The sequence below is a fragment of the Anneissia japonica genome, unplaced genomic scaffold, assembly GCF_011630105.1.
Source record: "Anneissia japonica isolate Jap-2015-1 unplaced genomic scaffold, ASM1163010v1 scaffold287879_len466271_cov187, whole genome shotgun sequence".
Classification (NCBI taxonomy): Eukaryota; Metazoa; Echinodermata; class Crinoidea; order Comatulida; family Comatulidae; genus Anneissia; species Anneissia japonica.
In genome coordinates this window covers 43,840-69,001 of record NW_022706284.1, presented here as the reverse complement: position 1 = coordinate 69,001, position 25,162 = coordinate 43,840, and the positions used below count along the sequence as shown (strand labels likewise).

Below are 25,162 nucleotides of genomic sequence, written 5' to 3'. Positions count from 1 at the left end.
TTTTATAATTATAATTATAACATTATAAAATAAATAATTATAAAAACTACAAATCTTAATCTTAATAATAAATTATTGATTTTGGAATCTTTGGAAGCTGTTTTCTTAAAACCTACAAGGTTGATATTCCATTCCACTATTTTAAATTCTTCTTCTTAAAGACTTCATGCAGAATCTAAAAACACCTAACGCTTAATTTTTTTTCCTACAAACACCTATTTTTGCCAGAACCGGTCACAATTATACATAAGTAATAACAACAAATAATAATAATAATAGTTATTATTATTATTATTATTATTATTATTATTATTATTATTATTATATTATATTGCAGTATTAAAAGTATTTTTCAGACCTAAAAAATATTTGCAAATTAAAAACACTATTTTAAATTCTTCTTCTTAAAGACTTCATGCAGAATCTAAAAACACCTAACACTAAATTTATTTCCTACAAACACCTATTTTTGCCAGAGCCGGTCACAATTATACATAAGTAATAACAACAAATAATAATAATAATAGTTATTATTATTATTATTATTATTATTATTATTATTATATTGCAGTATTAAAAGTATTTTTCAGACCTAAAAAATATTTGCAAATTAAAAATACTTACAGAAACTGTCATTAAATAGCTTTTGGACACCTGCTCTTAACATCACTCTTGACATATCATTAACATTCGTCTCACCATCTTGTAGAAAACACAAAGTTCACAATTTATTTACCAGTTTTACCATGAGCTTTGTGAAATAGTATGGTACACTTTATCAATTTTTATCGTTTTTAAAATGTGGTTAGTTACATTCTTTTATGGAAATTTTTGTTACTAACATTGGTCTACCTGGAGTAGATGTTCCTTTTATATCTTGTGATTTTATTGTTTTGATTACATTTTTTAGGTTTATTGCAATTTCTGCATGTAAGTGGGAACGAAGAGTTCCTGTTGGACAATTGTTATAAAATTTTAAAAAATAAAAACATCTTCCACAATGGACACACTACCTCTACTGCTGGAAGCCTCTGTATTGTTGATCTGTACAGATTGGATGCCACTGTTGTTACTCAACTGATACACTTTCCCCGTTGATGGCACAACAAACATTGCCATCCCTTCCACACCAAGCTTTTCAAGTGCTTCAATCTGTAGTAATAGAAGTAATTTGTTGATATGAATCAGTAATATGTAACGTTTCAATGTTTTATAACTTTGATAAACAATGTAAATTGTAGTGTCATTGGTTTTTTATAGCATTAGGTGAACATTATCGAAATCCTCTTTCAGACGAGATGTTTATGCTGTTTGTCCCATGTGCATTATGGCTTTAATGATTCTTCAAAAAATACTTAATTGACACTACACTTAATTGAATGTTGTTTCCAAATTTGAAATGCATGAGACTGAATGCGCACATAGCCTATGCAAACGGTGCTAAAATCTATCTAGGAATCGTAACTAAGGAGCTCAGATTTTACACTCCAAACACCATGGATGAATAAAAAACGCATGACCACATTGACAGCAACAGTCAAAAATGTTAGCAGTATCAGTTCAGTACTGTATGTCTGACAGCTGCTCTTTTATGTTTAGTGGCCAAATCAGTATTTCTTGCTTTATTTGAATGTAAATGCTTTTTTTCTGACTGATATATACAGTACAGCTAAATAATATTGCAACATTTACTACGCGTAAATGTCGTAGACATAAGATTTGCGTATGCGTAGGCCACGTAGGACGTAGAATAAACAATCCTCTACACGAACCTTACCCGTAGAACGTAGTTCAGCGAACGTACGTCGTAGAGCTAAGATGAACGTAGGCCGCGAACCAACCTAACGTAGGGACACAGAATTGTTTATGTTTTTGTTGGTTCAGTCTACCGTTATAATTTAACATGAATAAACGTTGTAGTGTACAACTGAATTAAGATAAAACAGGCATCGTCTAATTGCAAGTGTCTTGTGTATTTTATTGTTCTAAAGTTTAGCTTTTAAAATTTAAGATAATTATCCTAATTAATATGTTCGTCTGTTGTTTACCTTAACAAGGCCTATGCGCTGTGCTTGTAGATAACCATGTGTAAGCCTACGCTCACTCTGTATCTTCTCACTATCCTTCAAAATGTCTAGCTACCACATAATACTTGAATAAATTCCAGTTTTTGAAATACATATTCCTTGATCAGATGAGATAGCATTTTCACAAAACTGATATAAATAGTAATACGCAAAGACACTACATTTATGGAAACAAATAAACTAGTTTTGCTGAAGCAACCTGATATACCAACAAACAATGAGCACATGGGATGGAATGTAAATGCATCAGAAAAAAACTTGGTCGACTGCCAAAAGAAAGCATGCAGGGCAAAAGGTTACCGCTAGCATTTGCGCTTTCTAGTCAAAGCGGCAATAAGTCGAAACGGCAATTACCAAACTGGCTACACTTTTTTTATTACTGTAGAGCGGCAATGGACTAAAACGGCAAGAAACCAAATAAATAAATAAATACAAATTAAAAATCCAGACAAAATGAGGATTTAATAATAATAATTATTATTATTAATTATTATTATATTTTACGTGATTACTGTATTAATAAATACCAGCAATCCACAAGGAAGATTCAAACCAATCTAGAGGCAGTGTGAAGTTGGCCCTCATCCAAACAACAAATCACGCACCACTAATCTAGGTGAAAGGTTAAACATGTGCTTCATTTTGTTGTGCGTCAATTTTTCACTTGCTTTCTACTTCCTCTGAATACTCAATTATTTGTCTATGTGGTAATAAATTTTATTAACATAAAATTTTTATTAATTATTGCTTTAATTTTTTAATGAATTATTATTAACATATGCAAGTTAGGTAAATAAAAGCTGAAAGTTTAAATCGCCTTTGTGCTAGCGTGATAAGAAACCATTCAACTGAACAGAGCGCGACTCTGACTCTTGAAACATGAGACGATATAGAGCATGTGGTTTGTTCCCAACTGTAAACATCGACCACATTACGGGTATAACGACAAAGAAATTATTACACCATGGTTTTAAAAGTCTTAATAAAAATATAAAAGACGAACCAAAACAAGCCGTGGTTTTATCTTTTTGAGAAAGATTAAATGAATTAGATAGTAAGAAATTTAAATAATCAAAATATTAATAATAGATGAATACAACGTTACGACTGAGTCCGACGAGAATTGGTAGTGAACTACATTTTCTCGTGTATGAAGACATCGACTATCTAGGCTGCAGTCCTTCATAAAAAAAAAGTTTGTCGAATTTTCTTCTTGTCACTTTCTGATTTAGCAACTCAGCTATACATTGATTGCAGTATTTTAGATAGTTATGTCTGTAGAATACAAAAAATAATTTAATCTTGACTAGGACTATATAGGGCCGTAGTTGAATTGTAGGATTGCAGAACAGGCACAACATAGCCATGTATCATGCAATAATAGGCTTAGGCTCCCAATCGTGTAGGGAAGCAGATTTTCATCCTATATTATCTGCCGGTTTTAGGTATGCGCCAGTGCTGTTACATACACCGCTGTGGCAACATACAAGCTAAGAGTAAGTACAAGGTTGTCTAAAACTACATCAAGAAAAGTTTGACTTTATTTTCGTGAGTAATTACTAATTTCAAGGAAGGTGTACACCTTGGCCTATGATTATTTGCTGTTTATGATGAACGTTATTCTAGATAAACGTTCGATAGACCACATTCTATCCTACGTTCAATGTTCTTCGGTTCTACGCATTGTACACACTTATTGACTACGTTATAAACTGTTCTACGTTCTAAATTAACTATGTTCTACGTTTACGATTATGTTTTTGTTACGCGCATCTTACGAGTGTACTACGAAGATTACGCGTGGTACGGAGACAGTAATTCACGTCTGTACTGTATATTATTTTTTTACATAATTCTCAAGGATTTTATAATACAATTATTATGGTTTTTCTAGTTGGAAAAGTCCATTCGTAATGAAGTCTTCACCACAATACAAGTTTCAAAATATTATACAGTATTATACAGTAAGATCTCATTAAGCATGTACACACATCTGGGAAAGAACAGCATTTTTGTACATTAAATCTTGACTTTAAGCTGCTTACCTTTTCATTAACTTCTGTAACCAATCTCGTAATTGCTACTTTCTTCTGTGTTTTGGTCATTTCTTCAACTGTTGGGAGCCTCATCTCTTGTGCCCTCTTAAAGTAAGCCAAACTCTCACCAGAAGACTTTTTGATCTGCCATACTTTGGATGCACTGTGCAATGCAACATGCCTAGGTGTGCCATTAGCAATTTCTATACATTACAAAAATATATTAATGATTTTCTTTTATTTTTTAATGATTAACGCCCCCAAGGAGGTTGTTTATTTGTTTAGAGAGTTTGTGTGTTTGTCTATGAACACACAACAGGCCACAATTTTTACCTGAAACTCATCAACTTTGTCACAATGATCCATAAAGAAAAGATCTGTAGGTGATTAAATTTTGAAGGGTCACGGTCACAATGGAAAACTACATTTTAAATGACAGCCAACAGCCAAAATGTTTTATCAGAAATTTGGTCAAACTCTTGGTCACAATGTTCCATGATCAACAATCTAAAGTTGATTAAATTTTGAAGGGTCAGGGTTTAAAGTCAAAGTCACAAGCGACAAAAAAACTACTTTATTTATATAAAAGCCTACAGTGCAGTTTTCACATTCACAAAAAACCACCAACGGCATATTCCTTGCCAATTCCAGCAATTACCATGCATTTTTAACATCACCAGCTACATAAAAATGATTAAGGATACTGTTTAATCTAAAGTGAACTCTGTACTGAATTTGTCAGCAAGCAAAAACTAAAATGCAAAAGAGTATATATGCAATGTCTATCCAGAAAAAAGTTGCTTTTTTTTTACATTAAAAATAAGTGTGATGGACGTTAAAATAAAAAACCAATAAACCAACTGTACTGATTACTTATTTCAAATGTATTTCATTATCAAACTCTCTCACTGATGAACATTCTGCATTTTGTAATGCAAAAATCAGAAGAATGCTAATCAGGGAGAGATCTAGTATTTAACGTGAAAAAAATTGCAAACAGCTTTTGGTTTTTGATCCCATCATCAATCTCCAAAAATCACACCTTGTTCATTCACCCCAAAATGATGCAAATTGGCCTAATTTGCAAATTAGGGAGGAAAAAATATAAGCATATTCACGCATCATATTTTCATATGTATTTTCTGCACACTTCGAAAGTTTTATGCTTTGACCTTGGACATGCGCAGTTTGAAACATGAATAGGCTTATTCCTACATCTCTGCAACCACTGGTCATAGAGAGTTGCATCTTGTATAGAATTATTTCAAATTTATACATTTGTACATTTATATTTACTGTAATGAAATTTATTTAGCTACATTGCCTAGGCTTTAAAACCAAAGCCATCAACAACACCATTGGCAGGTAATTCTTCTAATTACCAAGCACATGGAGATGTGGGACCATTTTAAGTGGAATATCCCAGATCTAAATATCTTAAAAACATTTTTTTATGGGGACAATATATATGAGAAATGTATACAGAGAAGAAATATAATGTGGGCGGAGGTATCCAGAGTGTCCTCTAGTACATTGTTTTCATTATAATCATCATTATATAATCAATTAATATTTTGTGATCACTAATTAAATATAAAAACCCACTATATGATGTACATACTACGGAAGCTTAAAGTGACCTTCCGAGTTTCCGAGTTTCCAAGATAATTATCTTGGAAACATGGAATAAACACTTATTAAGACGTCTTTCCGAGATAATTTATCTCGGGAAGACGTCTTTCCGAGATAACGTTTCTTGGAAAGACGGAATTCCAAGATAATTGATCTTGGAAAGACGGAATTCCAAGATAAGTATCTTAGAAAGACGGAATTCAAAGATAACGTATCTTGGAAGGACGGAATTCCAAGATACCGTATCTTGGAAAGACGGAATTCCAAGATAAATTATGTTGGAAAGACGGAATTCCAAGATACGTTATCTTGGAAAGACGTCTTTCCAAGGTACATTTTGAGGATATTTCCTGCACGATTAAAATCGTAACGGTACTGGGTTCGGTCTTCAGGAGTTAGTGTTTCGTACAGGACAATCCATTTATAGAAAAGGCCCTTTATTGGAGAAAGCGTACCTGTCGTTAGCCTTAGTAGCCTAGGTCAATACTAACCCCGGCTATATAAAATTGAAAAATATTAAGACAGATACAATAGTAGTCAATATGCTATTATTGCATTACGTTTTTGTAAACAAATTTTGGCAGAAAAAAAATGAAATTAATTTTTATACATTAAAAATTAACGTAGGCTTATTTTTCACGCGTTTTAATAAGCAGATATTGATGCGTGCATACAGAACAATGCGTGAAAATACAGAACAACACACAATGAAATACAACAATATTTACAAATTGAATATAGGCCTATCCATTGGTAAGTTACAGGTAGCTCAACTTTCCTTATAATTACTACAGCTTTCAGGCTATCTTTGAATTTTGAATTTCGTCTCCTCGATGTTATCTTGGAATTCCGTATTTCCAAGATAACATATTTTGGAAAGACGTCTTTCCAAGATACATTATCTTGGAATCCCGTCTTTCCAAGATAAATTATCTTAGAATTCCGTCTTTCCAAGATAAATTATCTCGGAAATCCGTCTTTCCGAGATAAATTATCTCGGAAAGACGCCTTAATAAGTATTTATTCCATGTTTCCATGATAATTATCTTGGAAACTCGGAAACGCGGAAGGTCACTTTAAGCTTCCGTAACATACAGTATATAGGTTAGAATTAATTTAAGTGTCTGTTTAAAACCACATCCCAAAATACTGTTGTAAACTGAATGTAAAAAGATGTTTATTTCGACTACAGTACAATAAATACATAATCTAATTCAACAAATAAATTGTTGATCGACTGTCCGCAAAATATGGGCTGCAAGACATTTTTATGAGCAGGGAAATCACCCCAGAGGGAAAAGAATCCAAAGATTCCTTTTGTATCTGCTTCTATGTACTGATTATATGAAATTTTGTCACTATACTACAGATAATGATGTCAAATGATTGTATCATAAAAACATGGAGGTAACCAGAACTACTTGCTAGTTTGGTTCCTGGCACTAGGCCGAGACATGGTGCATAGAATCTGAAGTACACTGTGAAGTACAAAGTTTGCAGAATGCTGTGGTTTTTTATTTAATTTGGTTTGATTTATTCGCATCTCATATAAAAAACTGTACAATCATTAAAACAATACACAATGTAAAATTCATAAAATTCATTAGAAAAAGTTACCAAGAAAACAAGCAAAAGGCCAATACAAAGTCCAAGAAGATTGATGGAGTAACAAGGTACAAAGTTTGCAGAATGCTGTGGTTTTTGATTTGATTTGGTTTGATTTATTCGCATCTCATATAAAAAAACTGTACAATCATTAAAACAATACACAATGTAAAATTCATAAAATTCATTAGAAAAAGTTACCAAGAAAACAAGCAAAAGGCCAATACAAAGTCCAAGAAGATTGATGGAGTACAAGGTACAAAGTTTGCAGAATGCTGTGGTTTTTGATTTGATTTGGTTTGATTTATTCGCATCTCATATAAAAAACTGTACAATCATTAAAACAATACACAATGTAAAATTCATAAAATTCATTAGAAAAAGTTTCCAAGAAAACAAGCAAAAGGCCAATACAAAGTCCAAGAAGATTGATGGAGTACAAGGTACAAAGTTTGCAGAATGCTGTGGTTTTTGATTTGATTTGGTTTGATTTATTCGCATCTCATATAAAAAACTGTACAATCATTAAAACAATACACAATGTAAAATGCATAAAATTAATTAGAAAAAGTTACCAAGAAAACAAGCAAAAGGCCAATACAAAGTCCAAGAAGATTGATAGAGGAATTGAGGAATTAATTCAAAGGAGATGCAAGGATAGCCCAAGAAAGTCCTAAAAATGTCTTATTTCCAATGGGGTCCTTAAGACGAAAAACCAAGGAGGCCGAAGGCAGCATCAAAAGAAATTTCAAGCCAAATTAAAAACAAAACGAAAAAAGCAGAAAAGTTCAAAAAGATTAGTAAAAAACCACCGAAGCAGATTCTTCATTACATGCTTTTTTGATTTAAATAACCTTTAACTTTAGATTTAAAATTACTAAGTGAGGGGCAACTTTTTATCTCTTTAGGTAAAGAATTCCAGTCCTTGACTGCTTTATAACAGAAGGTGTTTTGGGCAACTGAAGGGAGTGTCGGGACCTAAAATTAAGAGCACTTCCCGTCATACTATAATTATGTGAAATACGGTGAAAATTAATGGGGAGATAGGATGGGCAGCAATCATGAAATATTTTGAAAACATGACAGACCCTTAAAAACATCACTCTGTCGGAAACATTTAACATTCCAGTTTCAGATAATTGTGGTTGGCCAACATGCGTACGGGGCTTAAGGTTTAAAATAAAGCGTACAGCTTTATTTTAGGTAAGTTTTTTAGATAATTTTTTGCCAATACTTGGAAACCATGAAGAAGCTCCATAGTCGAATAGAGGTTGCACGAGAGCCATTGTGAGAATTTTACGACAAAATTGATTTACGTACGAACTTTGGCGGTAAAGGTATTTTAGACGGCCTAGATCTTTTAGACTCGCAACAAGAAGGCATCTAGTTTAAACTTTATGAGATAGCCTATATTGCACACCGGACCAAATAGCAGACAAAATTTACTATAGTAAAATGATGATCAATAGAGGCCAGTGGTGTGCCGGTGGGGAAAATAAATCTATGTAATTTTTACAGATGGTGAGACTTTAGCTTGGTTTCCGTCAGTGGCGTATGTAGAAGTCTCGAAATGGGGGGGGGGCTGATGGTGGGCGTGAAGGTGAAGTGGGGGAGCTCGATGATCAGTTGAGGGGGGGCTAATACAAAATATGGTGATTTTAGGTGATATTTTTTTGGGGGAGGGGCGAGACTGGGGGGCCTGCGCCCCCCACGCCCTTCCCTAGATACGCCACTGGGTTCCATGAAATCACTTACCCCTTCAGCAACAGTCGCCGACAGTTGTCAGGAAGGTTGAACCTAGTTCAACTTGGCAATTGTGTTGCAGATGAATCAGGGTACATTGCTAGCAGAAAGGAACCCCAATTCGCCTGCAAAAGTTTAACCAGGTTTAACCTTCCCAACAACTGTCTGTGACTGTCGCCGATAGGGTGTGCGATTCTATGGAAACTGAGCTTTACAGATTGATTAAGCCTTTAGATTCCCTAAAATGCTAGTGTTTGCAGTTGAGGGAGCAGTGGACTTTAAAAGCTCTAATAGATGGTTTAGGAATTTCAAGAAAAGGAATAAACTAAGCCATTACAAAATGCAGCAACAGCTTTGGCACCAGCTATAACTTAGTTTCATTAATGTGCCAGAACGTTTAATGAAAGATTTTGTGGATATCAAGATAGCCTGGACCAGAATCCATTGCCATTTTTTATGTCTAATGGGAGAACATATGATAAGGAAGGGAAGAAAGAGATCTGGGGGTGGTGAATGGCACATTGGTCATTTTACCAGCCTGTTGACCATTTACTGATGGAATCCATAGGGTATGGCTGACGCTCTTATACAGAGAAACAAGCCAGAGAAACACACAAAGAAAAAGGTCAGTAAACTTAATGGTACAGCATTTTCAATAGCACCTACGGTATTTCCAACCAAATGTCATGGCCTATATACTATTACTTTCTCAAGTGTATTTATTAGATCTTATGTTGCTATATACAAACATTTTTTTCTACGAAGTTTGGCCTGGAAACACATTGTGTTAGTTGCCTTCAACAAAACAAAATTTCGAAAAGCATATTAATGAGAACTTTAAAATTATCTGATGGGGTGTAAAAGGCAAGTGCCAGCAAGGGAAAATTTCTATTAAAAAGTGGGTTGACAAAGCCTGGTGCAAAATGAACAGGGACCTAGCTATTTTAGAAAGTGCAGTATTAATGTAGCCCTGGATGGTTCTCAAAATGAAGTATTAAATGGCATTTTTCCACAACAATAAATCCCTTATCAGAAGTATTTCGGAAGAAATAATTATTATTGGTATGACAATCAATTATTTTTTTTGGCAGTAGGTAAAACTTCAGAAATGAAATGCCATCTTATGCCTTTCTAATTTTGGATGGTTCTGAAAATGAAGTATTGTATGGCATTTTCCCACAACGATAAATCTCTTATCAGAAGTAATTTGGAAGAGATAATTATTATTGGTATGAATGTCAATCATCTTTTTTGGCAGCAGGTAAAACTTAAGAATTGAAATGCCTTCTTTCTAATTTTTTTTATATTTCCCTAAATTGGTCTTTCATTTTGTTTATATATTATACTGAAGATTTGTAGTGTACAAAAACACAAACTTCTGATGTATGTTTTATGTTAGACAAATAAATGCTGTGGAAGTTGCGCATTCATAAATAAATAAATAAATGAATAAATATAATAAATAAAATAATATAATATAATATAATATAATAAATAATAATATAATTATAATTATAATGATATACAATATAATAAATTGTTTAAAATTTAATATGCATTAAATTAATTGTTATTAATTGTTATTGCATTATTTAATTGTTTTTTTAATATGCATTATGTGATGTAATACCTTGTTTGACATACTCTGAAACAAACAAGTTGTAACCATTTGGGGGTTTCCTCCTCAGTCGACAATATTTAGGATATGCTTTTCCTGTCTGCTGTCTTTTGTAATTTCCAATCCAATCCTTAGAGGTATATAAAAATAGTGTAAACAATATTAAACATTAACATAAACTCATTAAACATGAGTCCATATAATAAAAATGAATAGGATAATTTTCCTTAATTTATGATTATGATAATAAAATACAGTTATGACATCATGATGTACCAATAACAATAATTACCGTAACTGCTTGAATAAGCGCTGCTCTCGAATAAGTGCTGGTTTTGAATAAGCATCGTACCAAGCATGATTTTTTCGTTAAGCAGCGCTTAATCGAGAGTATATATTACCCTGTGTGTAATGAAACAGGGTTTTAAATACAATGTACAAAGTGTTAAAATGAATAACTAAAATAATGGAGACACAAGCATCTCTTTAAAAACGTTTGTTTACAATGATAGGATCTATGATAGACATAGGAACGGGCATGGAAAGTGCCGCGCCAATGTTTTTTTATAAGTGTAGCTCTCCTATGTGGCGCTTATTCAAGCATTTACGGTAATAACAAAGAGATAGTTTTATCATGTAATATATTATATTTGGTAGTGGGTAAAGAATATTAACTTACTGAATTCACAAAAAGCACTGTCGAGACTACAAAATGATTGGCGAAAACATGTGACATGCCTAAATATGGTCATGATGACATCAAATTATGACCGTATATAGGGTCCTTATGACTATTATATATGGGCATACAAAAGTTTTTGTCAAACAAAATTTGATAATCTGGACAGAGATTTAGTATAAATTTAAATGATTATTTTATTGCTAATTACCTTGACTTGATTCTCTGTCATACCAGTTTCAAAAGCAGCTTGTCGGACTAGCTCTTTCTTTTTTTCATCCCTAAACGAAGTCATTCCCCTTTTCCAGAATGATTTTAGAATATTCAAATTGTGTTCTCCTAAATTGGAACGGTACCTTCTTTTTGATTGGGTTTGAATGTTTCTGCAATGATTGTATAATACTCTACATCAATCTTTGCAATCTGATAACTTACATTAATTATAACTAGTAATTAATAATATAATAATAATAATATACTACAACAATTTCCTACAACCAGTATTTATGATAATGTACATTAATTATACTATAATGATGATATAAATTAAATATATTACAACTATTTACCAAAATCATTGTTTCTGCACACTAAGTTTTAAAGCATTTTTAATGGTTTACAATCCTACAAACCTTAATTTTAAAATAAAAAATCAGTCATAATCTACTAATTTGTCAATGTACACATGGCCTACCTTCTATTGCTGGTCATCCTGATTGAATTAAATTTGACCTGCAAAAAAAATTAGTTATTTGCAAAACTTCTAAATTGTAGCTTTTTCAGTAAAGGTTTAATATATTATGCCATTTATTGGGCATTCAAGCCACAATCACAGTTGACATTTTTAATAGTATACAATGTATTATGAAGTACAGTAGTACTGTACTGTCCAACTATTTTCCTAGCAACTTTACACACAAATACAGCATGGGGTATTTTTTCAGGTATCATCCACACATTTAAAATACTTTACAGTATGAATATACAGTTAGTACAAACATGTTTAAGGTCAATTTAAACATGTAGCAGCGTTGTTATTTTAAGCCGGCGCAATACTCGCTATTATGATTTTTTCGCCGGCTCTTAGAAGGCTCGAGTAAAAATAAATATCATAAACGTGACCTGAAACCTAGGCTCATCATGGCCTGGGCCTAGCCAAGCCCTAAGAATCAATCGCGTTGATTACAAAGGCAATGACTGAAATTATATTCTTCATTTCAACATTAATTTTACTGATGTTGTGGTGTATTGTCGTTCATGAGACTCACTTCACAGAAAAAATTCATAAATTTTCTGTATCTACTCAAATGTTCGTTTTGTGCACCTTAGTCTAACATTGTCAAAATGACAGTTTAATGCTACATAAGAACATGAAATTTTATAAAATTTGTAAATTTTCAATTGCTATAACTTTTCATTTTCTTAATCAATTTCCACAAATCAAATTGAAGTTTATAGTTGCATTTAACAAGCTCGCGGTCAAAAGAAATCAGATGTAACAGACATTGCGAAGTACCCAAAATTAATAAAATAGTAACTAACACCATAAAACGTATGGCACGCATAGACTAATAAATGACGGCTGTACTCGCAACTAGTATCGGATTGTCAATGCCACAGTAAAGATCAAAGGACTGTACGCACGCTGTTCGAGAGCGGAGATGTGCGTCCTTTTGTTGAATTGCCTTGAATATACAAGCAGTAAACATTTAAAAATAATTGAAACTTTAAAAAAACTATAATAGTAATAATAATAATAATAATAACAAGAACAACAATCCAACATACAAATTCAATAGTAAGAAAGATTGGGGGAACACAATATAATTGCTGCGAACAGCCAATTCATAATCTTGACAGCAATTTGACCTCTGAAAGGTCATTGTTTGTCAAAAAACAAGGGCCTAAGATGACTGAAAAGCGGAGTTTCCTTCTTTCGTTCTGCCGGGTAAAAACAATTACTTTAGGCGACGTTTGTAGACTAACCAACACGTACCAACGTCCGCATGTCGCGCTAGCCTTATCCTACTCTAGGCCTAGACCATAGGCCTAGACCATAGGCCTAGCCTTGAAGGGACGAAGGCCCCAATGAAAAACAACGTCGCTCCTTGATAGCTAACATTGCCTATTTAACATCACAATAATTCATTATTAGACCTATAGTTGTTTTTTGAATTGTGCTCCACAAATCTCAGCCGATACCTCGCACAACTCGAGTAACCTCTCGTATCTATTGTCGTGACGTCATGACTCGCTGGCTCACACTTGCGATGTCTCGCACTTGTGACCAAATAACACGCTGGCTCGCACTTTGGCAGTCAACTGACCCCATGAAAACCCACCCTTGGAAACTTGCTCCATAAAAAATTGTACACTTCCTAGACCATGCAGTCTTCAAAATAAAAATTGTAACCTTTGGTAATCAACTACATTTTCCACATACATAGAAATTTTTGAAACATTATTTAAAAAAAAACCTAAACCATAATTCACCACTATAGACACTTTTTGACAAAAATGAAAAATTACAACTTTGTTACACAATGAGAAGTGTTCTAATATAGATAATGAGTTGTGTCTCATATTATTTTTTATATTTTTATTATTCATTATTTTCACTTGACTCACACAAATAATTTTGTTCGACGAACATTTATATGTAGTTGTACTTCGCAGCACTTCACTTGCAATTTGCAATTTCTAGTATATACAATATAAAACAAGTGAACATTTAAATAATTAAAATACAGATAATATGAGGCTAAACAATTTATATCATGAAAGTAAAAAAAAAGGAAAGAAAGAAAAAAAGTATAACAATAAATAACATTTTTAAATTACGAAATAATTCGTCATAGATGTGTACTGTAAAAGAAAAAAAAAAAAAACCCATTCAGAAGATTATAAACTGCTACCCGCACCCGGTGGCACTTAAGTCTTGGCATTGATTTTTGCTCCTTTGCCGTTTTGGTCTACGCCTATTGCTGTTTTGGTAGTTGACATTGCCATTTTAGTCTTTTGCCATTTTGGTACTTAACATTGCGTTTTGGTTTATTGCCGTTTTGGTCATTGCCGTTTTGGTGTTTTGCCGTTTTGAAGAGACAGTATATATATATATATATATATATATATATAGGCCTATATACAATTACATATATATTTATACAAAAAAAAAACCAAAAATTAAAAAAACAGTATGATAAAACCGACTGACGAACTTACAATGATAATGAGGCCTAGTTACTGTATATTAAATTTTGCGTTTTCGCAACTCCATTGGCGCTCCATATAATTTTTTGAAAACAAACCGCGACCGAAATCAAGCGCGACCGAAGTGAGGAGCAACCGAAACGAAGGGCGACCGAAATAAATGTATTCGCCTAACCCAGCTAGGCCTAGCCTTATTATGCAATTTTCAGCCTTAGGCTCTAGGCTAGTATTTAAACACTATGGAACTACATGGATTGCAAAATATTTCGACTCGAGAAATAGACACTCTTTCACAGAGATAAAACCTAAACCTACCTACCAGTTTAGAACACTGTACTACCTACCATACAACCTACGTTCTTTATTCCCTTTATTCCACAACACACATGAAACGATAAAACCAATAAAATCTACAAACCACATGGTAAATATTATGGAACGCCAAATGGACAAAAAACAAGTGTCAGCAGTGCAAAACACTGTGTTGATTTCTTAACGGTGGACAATGAAATTTCCCGACTTCTGAAGTATTTTTTAATTACTTTAATTTAAAAGACACCTCAGAAGTCGGGAAAGCTCATTTCCCGCCTTCTAGGAATCAAAATTTTCCTGGGGAAGAATCCTCTTTTCTTTTTGGGATTCATCTCATGGAAAAAATCGTATGCAACTACTCAATTTTTTTTAAAATGTATTTTTACACACATAACAGGCCTATTTACTAGACTGTAATGAGAAAGTTTACCTTACCGTTTTCATAAAGGGGAAAACCTTGAATTTTGAAGAACGAAGTCATTAGACACCTAGCTCAAAAGTCGAGAAAGGTCATTTACCGCCATCTAGAAATCAAAATTTTCCCGGGGGAGGAATGTTACCCCACCACCTAGATTTGATTCCAGATCTGCATGATTCATATTCCCATTCATCTTATAAGCAGTGGCGTAACGGCGGGGGGCCCGGGGACAGACTGTCCCCCTGACGGTTTTTACCGGGCTGACCAAGCCGTCGTACCGGGCTGGGTAAGAAGAGAAAAGAAAGAGGGGAGAGGGAGGGAAAGAGAAAGAAGGGCAAAGAAAAAGAAAGGAAAAAGGAAAGGAAAAAGAGAAGAGAAAAATAAGGACAAGAATAAAAAGGAAGATGTAATGAACAGATATACCCCGGCCTGCAACCCCTTCTCCACTTCAAAATCTGTCCATATCGCATTTGATCTAAGCTGCCAGGTATTCTCCGCAGTGGTGTACGTAACCACCGGGGGTCAAGGGGAAAATATATATCTGTGGAAAATCTTTCCCCACTGAATGCCCTTTTCACCCGGGAAAGTGCCTGAAAATCTCAAATTTTAAATCGCATATTCTGTTGAGGTAGGCCAATTTCCTCTAAAAATTGCACATTTAGGGAGTTTTGATCAATTCTGACGAAATTAGAATTTAAAAAACAAAAATTTTTTCGCGCGCTTCGCGCGCATTTTTTAATGTTATAGCTTGTGCTTGCTTTCCTTTGCCTTCTAAGTTATAACACATAGTCCCAAACTCAAGAAAGAAGATTTAAGATAGATCGTTTTACCTAAAAGAAGGGCCTCAATGTGTAATGATGTTGATAGAATATGTTTGTAATAAATAAAGTCATAAGGAAAATACTTATATTCAGTTTAAAAAAACGAGTAACTACAGGCCTAGGTCTACATGGATAAGAGTTATAAATCGATTATTTACTAAATTATCTTATATGCATGGTAATAATGGACAGAACGTTAATGATGATGGGATAGTTACAATTTGGGTATTTGCCGTATCTTGGTAATAAAGAAACTCAAGAGAAACATTGATAAAGACGTAAAGTTTATACTAAAATTTAGTTGTATATACCACTTTTAATGTCGACAGATGTTTAATTACTAGACTAAAAGAACGTCATCTGGACCTAATAGCGTGATCGTTGACCATGTTAAATTTTGTGATAATCTTGACTTACACATTTGATGATCATTTTAAACCATTCGTTAGGTTTGATTTTTCGTAGCACTAGATTTATTGACAATTCTAGTAACTGGTCACATTTATTGTTTAAAGAGGCTTTCGCTATTAGACGTTTCAACACATTACTTAACAAAGGACTGAAAGCATCCAAAGAACTATCATTGTTTACTTAGTTCTCACTTTCAGTTCGTTTTACCACATCATTAAGATTGCTTATTGTTGATAATTTACACCAGCACTCAAGAACCCTTGGCTTGACTGTTTTTCATTGTTTAATCATATAATCTTCTGTAACGCATCGTGTCAGAGGGTTTAGACATTATTATGTTATCATCATCAGGAATTCCTGAAGATAATGACATTCCTGATGATGACATAATTAATGTCGAAATATTGAATCCTAACACGATTTGCAATGTTGACTATTATTCATTCCAGTCAGTGATTCAATTATTTTGAAGATTTACGTGGCAATTAGTTTTTAAATGACGAGATAGAGGAAAACGATGTGCGGTTTTATGAAATATATAAATGTCTCCCTCTATTAACGCAAAAGTTAGGTTGGTTCATGATCGCGCACGCGCTCGTTTCTCTCTCGCTATCTATCTCTCTCTCCTCATCGTCAGCAGCAGCATGGAAACAAGATAGTTTCGGTTGGTGATGAATTCATTTGTGTGTTTTTTTTAAATTAGCATCATTTTGCATATAACAGGTTATAATTTCCTTGTCTTTGGCTATACAATGACACTATATATGTAGTCATAGCATAGGCCTAGCCTAGCCTAGTCCTTAGTTATGAATACGACAGTAAATTAATCCTCCTCCTAGCGCCTATAGTATAGGCCTAGCCGACTATTTCGTGGTGGGCGGGAGGGTGTAGAACCGTTTCGGCGGCGGCGGCGAACAAGTTGAAGTTCAACCGCCGCGATTCATGGAACACATTAGTATGTTGTATGTTTTCTGTCAATTCAACTCATTGTATGACTAATAAATATCCTAATAATACCGATAGTTATAATATAATAATATATAATATAACCTTTTCGTTATGTTTAGTTCGTTCATAAAAGAACAAGCGTCTGGATGAACAGAAACTATTTATTTCTGCTGTCTGAGAACTGTGGTGAGTAGCGGCGCTATACGATCGCTAGATAAACAAATTTTTAGCACGTTTTGTACAGTAGTAAGTATACTAGGCTAGAGGGGTTTTTTTTTGGTGTGATGTTAGCTGAAAGATGCAATTAGTCTTCAAACTCCGAACCATAGTTGAAAAGGATAAGTATAACAATGTTAGGCCTAATCTAAAAAAAAAACTAGCCTCTGTACCTATTCTTGTAGTAGTACTAGTAGTAGTAGTGAGAGTAGTACTAGTAGGAAGGAATCGTCTGCCATAATCCCGCCTTTCTCTGCTCACACAATCTCAAGTTACAGACTGCCGCTCAGTAGAGCATCATTTTGTCCAAACTTTGCCGACATGGCTCCTCAATGTCACACATGCCAACTAGTTAAACCGTGGCGTAAATACGTTTGGCTTATTACTAGGCCAAAGTAAGTAGTAGAAAAGTAAGTGTATAGCTAGGCCTGGTTTATACACAATTGTAATAATAATATTTTAGTAGGCCTAGGCCTAGTTATGGTCTTTGGCTTTGCTGGTTAGGCCCAGGCCTAAGGAAGGAGGCCCTACCTAGGCTAGTTAAGTAGCCTACTAGTATTAGTAGTTGAGGACTACTGTACTAGCCTATCCCTAGAGTAGGCTGGCGTATTTAAGCTGGTTAAATAGTATCATTAGTAATTCATTGTAATAAAAATGGCATTTGGCAAAAAACTCATGGCACTCCTGTACTACTAGGCTGTTAGTCCTACTATTACTACTTAATACTAAATATTTATTTATTATTATTTAATAATTATTATTTACTTTATATGTATATATATACTTTAACATCACTCAACATTTTTATTCAATCATTTATTTTTTTTTATTTGTAAAGACTGGTGGTTTGTATAAAAATAAAAAGGATTATATAAATGATTATTTTATATAAATTACAAAGATAATCCATTGAGCAACCACTGTTGTATATACACAGTTCATCATGGAGGAATTTAACTTATGCTAGGCCTATGCTATACAATAGCAATATATACTATATATAAATATTAAGTGTTTCCTTCTCAGATGGATGAAAGAAAGAAACGAGAAAGAAAGTGCCCCAAACACTTTAACGATTTTGATTTGGAAGATGTTAACAATGAAGGTATGTAAGTGCTGTATTACATATTTCATTTTCTTATTGAATATAAATGTTATTTAAAAAAATTGAATGGTTATAATTAATGGATTGTTATAGTTTCAAACTTTATCCTACAACCGGTAGCATGCTTCCTACAAAAAAAAAAAAAAAAAAAATCAGTACACTATTAGTTGTTATTCGTAATCTAGATACACCACCTGATATTTCATATCTTTGAGAAATTAATTATGGTAAATAACCAAATTATGTATCCAATATGGGCTTATACAGTACAAACATTATTTTGAGTTAACCAATGTTATCAGCCATCCACCCTTAGTTTCACTCACTCTTAGTTTTCTACATCTACTTTACAACCCTGAGCATGCACACCAGTTGTAGATATAATTAGATTTTTATAAATTGACATTGACACTCTTTCTGTTGTATTACAGAAAATGTGTTTGTCAAAAAAAGGAAAGCATGTCAAAAGAGTAAAGGTAAGAAGTATTGCATTGTTTGATAATATTATATTTTGTGTTGGCGGTAAATTATTAATTTGCTTTTTGGTATGAGTAGTTATATTTAATAATTAATATCCAATATTTTTGTTAAACTTTAAACAAAGTTGTACTTGGCGTAAGTGTATCAAGTGCTGATGTAGCCCGAGTCCAGGCATTAAGAACATCAAGACTAGAAAAGTACAAGGTATGTTAATGAATATGGTTTACCAAGTCATCTATCTTGTACCTTCTATGAGTATCCTTTTAAGCTGTGCAATATCATACAGAGAGCTAGCCTACGAGTGACATCACTGCATTACTACAGTCTGTCCACTGATTGAAGAATAGAATGCCATGTTCCTCATTGTCAATTTGCGACTAGCCCTACACTGATTGATTATTCATGTGATACACGTTGCTAGACAACAAGTCGTTAAAGGTATTGATCAATGATTGTTTACAGACATTGAATGATATCTGAATAATTTCATGCAAAATTATAATTTTTATAATACTTTTCATCAAACACTTGTTTTTATTTTATCAGGAAATGATTAGAGATTTACCTGAGGCTGATGTCAGGCAACTTTTATTCCGGTGTCTAGAAAAAAACCAGGGACTAGTGATTGATGTTGTGGATAAAATTAACCAAAAATCTGATGATGTACAACCAACAAGAGAGGCAGTTACCCAAGTTCCTGATTGGTGCGTGTGCTCTTACTGTAAAGAAATGCCGACTGATTTGGAACGGTTATGTTGTAACATGAAACCTGAGCTGTGCTTGTCGAAAGAAGTAGTAAGTCTACAACTTAATGTGACTTTAAATGTAATTCATTCAGACTAACTGATTAATAAAGTCCAAAGTTATATTTTGAGTTTTTGTATCTAATGTGCATAAATAAAATGGATGCCCTTTTTAAAAAATATTATAAACTATTTTACATTAATCTAAGCAAACATGATAAATTAAATAATAACACTAATTAATTATAAGTATTTAAGTAATGTTGTAAAATATATTTTCAGACAATGGATGCCTATGTCTTAAATGAACTGTCCTTGGCCTTTTCTCGAGCAAGGAAAAGAGATTTTCGACAAATTGCTGAGTTGGAACCCGAGGAGCAAAACAAATCTAATCGTCATCACAGTTACATGTTGTTCATATACTGGAGGCATCAGCGATTATTAAGAGGAGACAGACGCATCATTCCATCATGCTGTGTATGGAGAATTCGCGATAAGTTTCCATCTCCTACCAGAACTTATCGTGGATTTGATGCAAATGTCCACCTTTGACAGTCGCTGAGAATGCACAATTTAGGTTTTTTGTTGCAGCATAACCGTTTCAAATCAGTGTGCATACGCACCAATCAGGAACTTGGTTATCTACTTGTCTTGTATGTTGTTCTGTACATTAATTCTCTCAACTTCAATCACGACCATATTGATATGCTAATTACTCAGTTCAACAATTAATTTTTTGTTTGCAAGCCTCATATACAATTAAACTTGACTGAGTTGACTTTGACTAACTCAATTAATTTCCAAGTTGATAATATTTTACATTGGAAATTTTTGTATTTTTAATTATTAATTTATAAGTCGAATTTTGTGTAGGTCAAATAATTTTTCAATGCCATTTTTTGGATTGGCATTAGGCAAGTTCAACTGTATTTGCAAAACAACCATTTGCAATGCTTTATAAACCCTTGTTGTTGCTAAATCTGGAACATCCAATTAGCTCTTCCATTGATGGTGCTGGAACTTTGGCAATAGTTGTTTTTAATCTTCTCGGGTCATCATGATCCAACATATGCTTATCCATTATGTTGTGTGTATCTGCAAGTCTTGCTGATATTATAGCATCTTGCATCTCGTAAAGATATTTGTATGATTTGTCGACTGGAGTCTTCATTGCTGACCAGTTATTGGTCTTTTTGTTGTAATGTTTGTGCCATCTGATAAAGAGAATGTGTGTTTGTTACAGCAAGGTGCAAAAGAGACAATTAAATAATCAGTAAAAATTAAGTTATAACATAATGAGATTTACTTACTGAGGCCTGCCATCTTTTGTGTGCTTCTGGGGGCGGTTTTTGTTTGTCTGAAAGTCTAAAGCAGCAAGACGGTTTCTTGCTCGAAAGGCTTGAAATCTGTAGTGAAAGTAATTTACCATTATTATATACATCTGTAGTTAAAATCATTTACCATAATTATACAATACTTTTGTTTTCATTGTTCAAATTTTAATTATGGGACAGTAATATACTCCATCACTAAATTTTTACCTAAAACTTTGGCGTTTCGAAGCATAAGCAAGAATCACATTGTGGTAGCTTTCAAGTATTCCAGTATGTCTAAAAAGATAAATATTTAGATATCAAATATATATATTAAAAATATATGTAAATAATTATATAAATAATATATACAGATTAGATACAGTGGATGTTTGTATGTATATTTATATACCTTACTATTAATAGTATTAGTCCCAATTTTAATTAGTACAAGTTAGTGTGTATTATATAACTGTATATCAGTATTACCTGAAATTTACATATCTCGGTAAATTCTTTACAAATGTGGGGTTGTGAAATATACGGTCAAGAGCCTTAGCTGCTGGTGAAGCCCTTGTTAGGTACGGTTTTTCTGGGTCTTCTGGTTGGTCATCACCATGGATAATTTCTGTTCCATTTTCATTTTCAAATGTTACATGGCCACAATTGCCAGAAGACCAAACATGTTCACCCACAACATGGTGTAGGGCTGAAAACAATTTTGTCTGTAAAATCAAAATTGTTAGGGTTGTATTTTAAAATGTATTTAACGTTTTTTAATTATTTTTTTTGATATGCATTCAAATTTTTAAAATCTACCCAACAAAATGTATACTTTTTAGTAATTATTAATATTTATGTGTGTTACAAATAACAACCAGATATTGGCATGACATATGATTGTTGTTTTGTGGTGGTGTTTGAAATAAAGAATGAACTTGAATACAAACCTCTAATCGGTTCAAATCACCCTTTGCCATTTGACATGAATGCCAAAAATGATTTGCAAGCGGCTGTATCCAAGCCAATAGAGGTTTATTTTCTTCCTTCTCTGCTGCCTGAGAACAATAAATATCTTATCATTTATTATTTTTTATTTGGAATTTAAAACGCAAATTGTAATGCTAAAGTTTTAAGTATAAAAATATGTAATTGTATAGTTTACCTCAAAGAGTTTCTTTACCAGATTTTTGCTGCCATGCCATACATCATATTGGTGTATCTTTTTGTTACATGTATCAGCAGAGTTGAATTGTCTTCCTATACGTTATGAAAAGACTATGTAATTTCATATGTGTGTGTATATTTTTATATATATATAAAATATAGCAAAATATTTGAACATAGCACAAAATCTCCTAAATTCATATTCCGAATCCTTGGTTGGGACTGCCATTTCTGAGTTTCATGGCCTGCTTCACACTGCTGTAAAATTAAAAGTGATTGATTTCCAAAAAATTATACTGCAAGAATAATAATTGATAATCATACTGTATAGTCATAACTTACCCCTTTTTTTTTTTTTATAACATAGTGGAAGTGGCTTGGCGTAACAGGGATGTTTTGGTTTCCCAATCTTCGGGTCGGGGTTTCAATCCCTCAATCTGATGTAAGAGCGATATATAAAAACCTACATGTTATTGTTATTATTAACATAACATAAAAGTAGAAAAATGTCTTGTACTGTTAATAATTCTTCATAGAGTACATACCCATTTTATTGTAATGGAGGTGGCCAACATTTCTGATTTTGAATATACATCTTTACCACACTGTGGACATTTTGTAACTACATTCATATAGGCCAACTGCAACAGGCAGTTCTCATATGCAAAGCCACAATTCAAGTTGTTGGTTTGTTCTTTAGTTTCTATAGACATTGAGCCTTGTGTAGCACATACTTCTTCATCTTCTTCCTCCTCTTTCTCATCCTCCTCCTGCTCTTCCTGTTCTGTCAAAAGACTGTCTATGTCGATTTGGCTGTTGATACTATACATGTGCGGAATATCAAAACTACACTTTAAACATACAGTATTTCATTATTCTTGGATGTATAGTAGTTAAAAAATAATCAATATTTGTATTCAGTTTTATTTACACTATGCATTATCTACCATATTCTGTTACAAGCAATAATTATTTTGTAAATACAACTTATCAAATTATTTTTTATCTACAGCAATGTTAATGCTAAATAATAGTTCTACTTGATCATTCAATGCATATCATACATAATAACACATACTATAGACAAAAATTTATCTTATATACTAACTCTAACGACATTTCTAACTGATAGTCATCCATATCCTCCTCTTCTATTTCCCAAGTAGGGTCTTTTGCTTTTAAATTGATTTCTCCTGCTGAGTAGTCTATTCCACTTGTACAACTAATATAAATGCAAAGAAAATACAAGAAAATGAAGACAAAGGCACTGCCAGCCAACAAGGGATTTGATCCCCACCATCCCGGTTTGCCGTTGTGGTTTCTTTGACTGTTTGTCTTGTATCTTGTATCTTTTAATATGCCCCTAATGTATATTTCACTACTGTACTTACTAAGCTAGTATAGTATTAGCCTTGTAACCAATATTAGTACTAGAATTTGTATCACTAATTTATTGGACAGTAAATTGTCATGTATCATGAATAATAGGTTCATATTTTAGCCCTGTAAGTAGTACTAAAATTTACATGTATCACTTTTTACTTGAAAAGCAAAATATCTTGTATCTTGGTCCATTAGCCCTGTAAACTAGTAGTAATACTAGAATTTTTAAGTACAGTATCACCTGTTTCTTGGACAGTAAATTATCATGTACCACTTGTTACTTGAAAAGCAAAGTATCTTGGTCCATTAGCCCTGTAACTAGTACTGTAGTACTAAAATGTCCATGTATAACTTGTTTCTTGAGAAGTAAAGTATCTTGTAACATACAAGTAGGTCCCTATTTTCCCTGTAGTAGTACTAGAATTTTCATGTATCACTTGTTACTTGGACAGTAAAGTAAATAGTATCTTGCATTATGTTATAGACCATTATACCTGAAATAAGTAAATAACTCACCTTTTATTAATGATGCACTCTGAAATGGGCTTAATTGAACTGACTCCTGAACAACTGAAATTAGGTGCTGTATCTCCTTTAGGTGATGAAAACATGCGTGATACCATATGATCGTGATGTTTAGACCTTAAATTAAAATGTAGGAAAGGCATAAGTAAATACAATAACAAAACTGATTAATGGTCAACCAGGAGTTAGCCCCTACTACTGTAGTTTATGTATAGCACTGCAGTGCAGTAGGAAAGAGGAGGCATATCCTAGGTCTTTTCTAAAAAGTATGCCTCTAGAGTAGGATGAATAAGAAGAGACCTGTGACATGATAATTAGTTAGGATTGCCCTAGTATAATGTACTAATAATAATACTAGGGCTTAGCATATTATGCCATGGTAGCTTAGCTAGCGTGTTATTATTACTTTAATACTTATAACTATAATATGCACAGCATAGACTGGATCTTAGGCATAGGCCTAGGCTAGCCTGGTTTCTTACCCAAGCCATATTATACCTAGGACCCGACCTTAGTTAGCCTATAATGCCTAACTCTATTGAAAGTCCAGTAAGATTGCGGCAAAAGAGTCGTCGTTCTTCGCTCGTAACGTAGTCTTCAGCTCTTGCCCCTGCCCCTTCTCTTTCTTGAGTTCGTCGAAGACATAATGTAATAAAATGGCTAGCTAATCCACTAATTTTGTTTTACGAGACGCTCGACGTATAAGCTGT

General features: G+C 33.3%; 3 protein-coding genes across 10 annotated transcripts; 1 reads left to right on the top strand and 2 right to left on the bottom strand.

The window, feature by feature from the left end:
- Nucleotides 1-572: 572 nt before the first annotated feature.
- Nucleotides 573-15,019, bottom strand: LOC117106090. Its single transcript, XM_033247429.1, has 7 exons — nucleotides 14,955-15,019; nucleotides 12,095-12,132; nucleotides 11,612-11,783; nucleotides 10,734-10,851; nucleotides 4,133-4,326; nucleotides 1,014-1,152; nucleotides 573-702 (listed from the first exon to the last, which is right to left on the bottom strand). Exons 1-7 carry the CDS (start codon nucleotides 14,955-14,957, stop codon nucleotides 611-613), a joined length of 756 nt encoding a protein of 251 aa, XP_033103320.1. The 5' UTR covers nucleotides 14,958-15,019; the 3' UTR covers nucleotides 573-610.
- Nucleotides 15,020-17,874: 2,855 nt separating this feature from the next.
- Nucleotides 17,875-22,412, top strand: LOC117106099 (P2X purinoceptor 7-like). Of its 8 annotated transcripts, none has more exons than XM_033247437.1 (6): nucleotides 17,875-18,131; nucleotides 18,763-18,841; nucleotides 19,273-19,317; nucleotides 19,446-19,525; nucleotides 19,868-20,116; nucleotides 20,347-22,407. In XM_033247437.1, the coding sequence occupies exons 2-6, from the start codon at nucleotides 18,763-18,765 to the stop codon at nucleotides 20,614-20,616; spliced, it is 723 nt and encodes a 240-aa protein (XP_033103328.1). In that variant the 5' UTR covers nucleotides 17,875-18,131; the 3' UTR covers nucleotides 20,617-22,407. The 8 variants fall into 8 exon arrangements, with proteins under 8 accessions (XP_033103328.1, XP_033103329.1, XP_033103330.1 ...); XM_033247438.1 differs by having other exon boundaries at nucleotides 17,875-18,146; XM_033247436.1 differs by lacking the exon at nucleotides 17,875-18,131 and adding an exon at nucleotides 18,624-18,721 and having other exon boundaries at nucleotides 18,758-18,841.
- A 273-nt stretch (nucleotides 22,413-22,685) lies between these two features.
- On the bottom strand, nucleotides 22,686-24,576 carry LOC117106083. The gene is made up of 3 exons (XM_033247421.1): nucleotides 24,444-24,576; nucleotides 23,090-23,366; nucleotides 22,686-22,802 (listed from the first exon to the last, which is right to left on the bottom strand). Exons 1-3 carry the CDS (start codon nucleotides 24,548-24,550, stop codon nucleotides 22,686-22,688), a joined length of 501 nt encoding a protein of 166 aa, XP_033103312.1. The 5' UTR covers nucleotides 24,551-24,576.
- Between the last annotated feature and the right edge of the window lie 586 nt (nucleotides 24,577-25,162).

What these genes read in the sequence shown, in the direction of transcription:
- LOC117106090 (XM_033247429.1), bottom strand. An exon ending in TGACAGAGAATCAAGTCAAG is followed by an intron (nt 10,852 to 11,611) that starts GTAATTAGCAAT and finishes TATACCTCTAAG; the next exon opens with GATTGGATTGGAAATTACAA. An exon ending in AGAGGCTTCCAGCAGTAGAG is followed by an intron (nt 703 to 1,013) that starts GTAGTGTGTCCA and finishes GTTTTCTACAAG; the next exon opens with ATGGTGAGACGAATGTTAAT.
- LOC117106099 (XM_033247436.1), top strand. Translation starts at nt 18,697, where the DNA reads ATGCTAGGCCTATGCTATACAATAG. An exon ending in GGAAGATGTTAACAATGAAG is followed by an intron (nt 18,842 to 19,272) that starts GTATGTAAGTGC and finishes GTTGTATTACAG; the next exon opens with AAAATGTGTTTGTCAAAAAA. An exon ending in TGTGCTTGTCGAAAGAAGTA is followed by an intron (nt 20,117 to 20,346) that starts GTAAGTCTACAA and finishes ATATATTTTCAG; the next exon opens with ACAATGGATGCCTATGTCTT.
- LOC117106083 (XM_033247421.1), bottom strand. Translation starts at nt 24,550, where the DNA reads ATGGTATCACGCATGTTTTCATCACCTAAAGGAGATACAGCACCTAAT. An exon ending in GAGTGCATCATTAATAAAAG is followed by an intron (nt 23,367 to 24,443) that starts GTGAGTTATTTA and finishes GCACATGTATAG; the next exon opens with TATCAACAGCCAAATCGACA. An exon ending in CCTCCATTACAATAAAATGG is followed by an intron (nt 22,803 to 23,089) that starts GTATGTACTCTA and finishes TTAATTTTACAG; the next exon opens with CAGTGTGAAGCAGGCCATGA.